The 6743-nt window shown below is 52.5% G+C and overlaps 1 protein-coding gene across 1 annotated transcript; it reads left to right on the forward strand.

Annotated features, from left to right (window-relative positions):
* The first annotated feature begins 964 nt into the window (after positions 1–964).
* LOC135809572 (uncharacterized) lies at positions 965–6525 on the forward strand. The gene has a single exon (XM_065322949.1). It carries the CDS (start codon positions 1439–1441, stop codon positions 5483–5485), a length of 4047 nt encoding a protein of 1348 aa, XP_065179021.1. The 5' UTR covers positions 965–1438; the 3' UTR covers positions 5486–6525.
* The last annotated feature ends 218 nt before the right edge of the window (positions 6526–6743 follow it).

The following is a 6743-nucleotide window of genomic DNA, read 5'->3' on the forward strand; positions in this document are numbered from 1 at the left end:
TCCATTGGCTGGCATTGGCTAAGCTGGAGGGCTTTTGAAGTGTTCCTGTATTCCAGTCAATTGTTGCACAATTGACATCATTTACCCACGGCAGGGTAGGTTCAGACCGAGCTAACAGACTGATAGAAGCAACGACAACACTCAACAGCGAAATGAACTAACTAATTACTTGTTGGCTCTGGAAGGCTGTGTGCGGCACTACCGAATCACAACGCACATGTGGTACAGGCTGGAGTGGAGGGCACGGCTCGGGTATTCTGAAGCTTTGAATGAGTTGCGGGAATGGCGGATATTCTCAACCCAAAGTGTCCCTTACACTACAGCTGTGAAATCGGGGCAAAATGATTGCGTATCATCACTGTACGTATGCTTGTCACGATCAAGCGTGCCAGTCACTAGGAAATCTCTGAGCTAAATAATAATTAATTTTAAAAAGGCTTCGGAGTTTTCACCAATACCCTGCACTGTCATGGCATTGTAGTAATTATTTAATTAAACTATTCACACCTTTTATAATGTAGTCAAGCTTAGAATATTATTAGATGCTTAGACACAACCCCGAGCTCGAGGCGCTTACGCTCGCATGTTTATGTAGACCTGCAGGTATTTTTTTACTTGTGCACGCACACACTACGCACACAGCTAACTGTACTCTACATGATCTGTAACATTACATTTCTCCCCGCGTGACACTATGATTGATCGCCAAACCCCAAAGCAATTTGCGAAATGCTTTCAATACAACAATAAACGATTCTAATACAATCAAAAAGCGTTGCAATGCCGAGAAGGGGTTCATTGCTTTTTCTAAGTTCGTTCTTTCATCGCCCATCAAATCCGGGGGGCATACGTTGTGTATCCGCTTGGGGGTGTACAAAGCTAGATTGATCTCCTTCCGCTTTGCCGCGAAGTGCATGCTAGCGATTTTCACATAACGTCATAAGTCACTGAACGACGGAAGACCGAGTGCATCATGCCTGCCCGTCGATTTTATGGCGCTTTCTCACACCCCGGCAAGAAATGGGTATGCCAGGCATTTGACGATGCTGTCAAGCCTTGCACGCAAACGACGTTAGCCTTCAGACTCCGTCTGCATTGCAATGCTGCTGACTTTGATCTGCTGTCCTGAATGCCAGAGAGTGTGACAGGCCCCGGAGGTCTGGAGCTGACGACACACACTGCTCGTGGGTGCTGGAAAAAGTTTGAGGCGGCGGTCCAAGACATTCGTAAATCTGTCACCAGGTCACCACTGCATTGCTGGACCGAGCAAATCTACAAAGAGTTGCAGCACGTTTAGTCAAGTCAGCATCAAAACTCTGACTGAGACTGAGCACCTGTCCTTGGCTTGGGACGTTGGGTTGAAAAGGTTCTTGCGCTACAGACTGCAGTTGTTGTTCACTGCGCATGGGAATGGAGGCAGACCTACGAACACCCCACCATGTCGCAAGAATCAGATCGCACTAGCAATCATCAACACGGTCAAAGTAGTTTGCGTGCAGCGTGTGATTCAGTCCCTGAGTGTGCTCGGTCGACGCAAGATCATCAAGAGGCCAGCGATCAACAGACAATCCGCTCAGCTGATTCAGCTGCCCATCACCACATCATTCACAAACAACGAGATTTGGGTAGGACTGGTGACTGTGTTCGATCTGCTGACTCGGCATCAGTGCCGCTGCATGAGACCACGTCACGGCAGGACTCAGCGGAAACCTACGCTAGCGCTCGGCCCATTGCAGATGCGGTTCATATTCGCGGAGCCAGCGCAGTCCGGAGTGAGAAATTTGTTGCGCCGAGTGAGCGCTTCGTGGCGACACACACCGCTCAGCAGCGGACCTCTTCATTTCCGCCTGAGCCCCTGAACCTTGCTGGAAGCTCGGACGAAATCGCCGGGTCTTTGAACAAGAGTATTATCGACGGGTTGGAAGACACACAGCAGCGGCACAGGCGATACACACCTGTCCCTATCGCAGCGTCTTCCGCAGATTACACCACCTCAGCTGGCATTTCCGATCCGGTGCCTCTCAATGGGAATTTCCGAGGCGATGCCAGTGCGGAAGGAGGGGAAATCATGGACGAACTAGTGTCGCGACTGCAACGAGACCTTGCAAGTGCCATGGATTCCAAGCATGTGTCGCAATCTAAGCTCGATGAGCTGGGACGGCTGCAAGAGAAAACTGTGGCGGAACTGGAGGCGTTGAAATCCGAGTTGTCCGGCTGTAGACGGCAGTTGTCTGAGGCACAGCGCTCCGAAGTTACATGTCAGAATGATTTATCGGTAGCTGTGCGCCAGGGTGCTAAGCTCAGTAAACAGTACGAGCAAAGTCAAGCCGATGTGGGAACGCTGAAAGCTGATGTCTACAAACTTGGCCAGCAGCTGCTGGAAAGCATGAATGCGCAAGATGACCTAATGGATCAGAGTATGTTACTGCTAAAGCAACGCGATGAAGCGTATCGTGCCAGGGACGAGGCTCGGAAAGACCTGGAAAAGGTAAAAGAGGAGCATACAACGGGCTCGGCGAGTTCGTCCTCAACACAGTTAGCTGGTGCGGATGCCGTAGAGGCTATGCGTATGCTACGGGACACGGCCATTGAACAACGCCAGGACACTGCACGGCACCTGGCCGCATCCAGGGAGGAGTGCCAGGAGCTGCGGAGTCGCCTGGCCGCCAAGGAACGACTGCTGCAAGAGCAGTGCCGCAGAATGTACGGTCGCGGGGCCAGTGACGGCAGTGGTGGAAACAGTAGCTCGGACGGCTCACATAGCGATGGCAGCTGCGGTCCGCACAGTGCGCGGGAGATGCACCAGGACCTGATGCGATTGAAAAAGGAGTTGAAAGCAATGGCTGACGAGTGTGACTTGCTCCGGCAACAGTGCCTAGTAGCCAAGAAAGAACGCGCCGATTCGTTGACGGAACAAGAAACAATCATCAGCCGCAGCTACCGCCTGCAACAGGATATGGATGGCATGAAGGAAGAGCTAGCAACATCACAACAGGCAATCACCAAGCTGAAAGCTGAACTTGCCAAAGGCGACCAGAATCTCAAGCATGCACAAAAGGAGAAGCTGGAAGCCCAGCAGAGCCGCGACTGGGCGTTCGAGGAGCGCTCTCGCATCATCAACGAGCGTGACATGGCGCGGGCAGACACGACAGAGCTGCAGCGGTCACGTGACAAGGCAGTCAGTGACCATGTGGCGACGATGCGCGACGCCGACTCTCTGCGCCACGAAGTGGACAATCTCACCAAGGAGCTGCACAACTGCCGTGCGCTGCGCGACTGTTATCAGTCGCAGCTGGACGAGAGAGCGTTGTACTGGCAGGCCGACTACGCGACCAGAGAGGTGCAGATACGCAAGGGTCTGGATGGTCAGCTGGGCTTCACGATCGGAGGCGGTCAGGACAATCCTGATATGAAGCTGGGCTCGTACATCCAGGTTGTCGATGTAGTGAAGGATGGTCCAGCCGACGGCATTCTCAACTGCTCCGATCTCCTAATCATGGTCAACAATCAAGACTTGACCCACGTCGAGCAGGCTTCAGCAGCCACCATGCTACGAGAAGCTACGTCGCCGCTGAGGATCGTACTCCGACGGCAAGTGGAGAACGCGCCGTTCGAGGTACGTCTGCAAGGCTACAAAGACTATGGCATCCAGCTGGAGAGCCACATAGTCGTCACCGGACTGACTGACAGCAATAGCATGATAGCCAAGCAGTTCAACGTTCAGCCAGGCGATCGCATTCTCAAAGTGGACAACATGCCGGTGACCAACGTAGAGATAGGCCGTGTGACGCACAGCATCAAGACGGGCAAGCGCAACAATCCTATACGCCTCACCCTGTTCAGGCCCACGCTGGTGGCCGTCCGCAGACCGTTCAGCGCCGCCCTGCGATCCAGATCCATGGGATCGGGCAGCGGCACCGGACCACCAGCCAGCGCAGTGCCGTCCAGCTTTGGCGTGCCGAGCACGTACTTTGGCGATTCGGTCAGCAACATGGTGCCCAGTGCCGGCGAGCGCCTGTCTCTGGATGACAGTGACTACGTTCCGTCGTCGGGACACGGTACAATGTCGTCGAACGAACGCTACACGCCGCACAGTCACGACCGCCACGTCGTCAGTCACCGCGGCGTCCTCTCCTCTATTCACTCGCGCACCAGCAGCTCTGGCAGCGGTGGTGATCACCAGTCGCGCATTACCACAGCCAGTGTATCATCAGCACCAACTAGTACCACCGCATCCGCCGTCAAATTCTCCAAATCCTACACCCAGGTCGCTCCGGCAATATCCCGAGGTGGCGGTGGATCACGGACACAAAGTCTGAACAGTGGAAGTGACCAGGTTCCGGCCGCAGGATTTTCTCGTTTATCCGCTATTGAATCAAGTCCGATGAGTCAGGTCTCCACCGGGGGCCAGACCAGCAGCAATACTGGCACCAGTAGCAGCAATGAGTCCGTTAAAGACAACTCTGAAGGCAATCCGCTGCTGGAGTCTGTCAAGCAAGGTGAACAGCGACTTCAGGCCATCCAGCGCAGCCGAGCGAGGAATGAAGCGAACGTGGACGAGTTCGAGTCTACGCCGAGCACTGATGATAAGACGCGCAGCATGCCGGCTAACATCACTGCACCCTACAGCACGGAGGCAGGAGCAACGGCAGCTGGAAGGCACAACTCGCCACGGAGAGGCAGTTTGCCGCCACAGAGCAAAGCGGAGGAGCAAGAACGCCGCTCCTGCAACAACTCTGTCAACTCCAGCGAGAGCTCCTCCAGCGTGGCAGCTGGTTCAGCTACGAGCTCATTTATTGAAGCTGGAGTCAGTGGCAATGACAGCGTGCGCAGCCTGGCTATTCGCTCCACTAGCACCGGAGATGGCCAACGGAACGCTGCCATACGCTTTGTTGTGCTGTCGCGTAATCCCACTAGCGGCACACTAGGCTTCTGCATTCAAGGCGGAAACTCGAGCGGCATCTTCATCTCCCAGATCACCGATGCGTCGGCGAGTCACGGAGAAACGTCCGGCGGTGGACTGCAAGTCGGTGATCGGATACTGGAAGTGAATGGAACAGTCCTGAGCAATGCCACGAGGGAAATGGCTGCATCCTGCCTTCGCCAGTCCACCACGTCTGTGCTGATCACCGTAAAGAACGATGCAGCCGGCTACAAAGCAATCAAGCAGCCGTACGATTCAGTTTGGTACCGTGCTAAATTCGCTTTCCTGGCCAGTAGCAAGTGGCAGCTGACCTTCGCCAAGGGATCCCTGCTACACGTCATCGACACCATGCCGAAAAAGCCAAACTTCTGGGAAGCAACCCTGTACGACTCCAAGGGCAGGAGCAAGGCGACCGGTATGATTCCCAACCGCATCACCGTCATGAGCAACCAAATGTCTGGCGTCACCGGCCTAGAGAAAGGAGCAGATCCGTTCTCGGATGCTGAGCCACCCCAGGAACGCCCCGCAGCAACCAGCGGTGTCGCCTCGACCGTCTTTTAAACCCGTCTCACGAGCAGCGATGCCGTATCTAACACAACTAGCATGTACCAAGTACGAATATATGGTCGAGCTCCGCAGAGATGCACAACTTTGATGAAGATATGGTCAAGCTCCGCAGAGATGCACAACTCTGATGAAGATATGGTCGAGCTCCGCAGAGATGCACAACTCTGATGAAAATATGGTCGAGCTCCGCAGAGATGCACAACTCTGATGAAGATATGGTCGAGCTCCGCAGAGATGCACAACTCTGATGAAGATATGGTCAAGCTCCGCAGAGATGCACAACTCCGATGAAGATATGGTCGAGCTCCGCAGAGATGCACAACTCTGATGAAGATATGGTCGAGCTCCGCAGAGATGCACAACTCTGATGAAGATATGGTCGAGCTCCGCAGAGATGCACAACTCTGATGAAGAGATAGCCCAACTCCACAGACCGTCCATAGCAGTAGTTGTCGCAGTGTGCGAAAGTGGGACATCCATATCATTATAACATAATTATAGGTAACTCAGGATGTTTTTAGCCAGATTTCAGTGTAAGTTTCTTTGACGTGCTGAATTTAGATTTGGGTTTAGATCTCGTACTGTAATTTTGAGATTTCGACGATATCATTTGAAGTAACTAGCAACGGCCTTGCCACGGTGTGTTAGCGTGTGCTAAAAATACTTGAGTTTAGACAGGAAGCCAATGCTTAGATAGAAGACAATTATTTATACCAACAGCTCCTTCGAGATCTCTTCCAGTTACACTGACGCACACACACAGACTCTCTCTCTCCTTTGTAGCCGTCGGTAGAAATGGCAAAGCACTTGAAACATTTTTTCTTCATTTTTAAGCCATTGGGATCAGCCAGATAGACGTCTTTTCTTACTTCAGTACACAATTCCCTACCTAGATCATAGCCAGGCATATATATTTTAAATCTCCCAGTATATTCTTGATCGTTGAGCTATTTCGTTTCATTACAAAGTCATGTGTAATTCTGTTGTTCTCAAATTTGTCCCTTGATGTTTGAAGTGTCACATTAGCAATTGGACTGTCTGCTGGTTGTATGAAGCACGGTTGCTTTTACTGATTCACTGCACTGGTCACCAGAAAGGCTACGGACATGGCGGTCTCAAATCATGAGATCAACCTGTGTGCTGGCTTGTGCTCTGCTGCAGACCTACTGTACATTTAGTAGCAAGAGTCCAATCTTGCTGGTGCTGTATTATAATTATTGTGTGTGTGTGTGGGGGGGGGGGGGCATGAGGT

This window comes from Sycon ciliatum, chromosome 2 (genome assembly GCF_964019385.1).
Source record: "Sycon ciliatum chromosome 2, ocSycCili1.1, whole genome shotgun sequence".
Classification (NCBI taxonomy): Eukaryota; Metazoa; Porifera; class Calcarea; order Leucosolenida; family Sycettidae; genus Sycon; species Sycon ciliatum.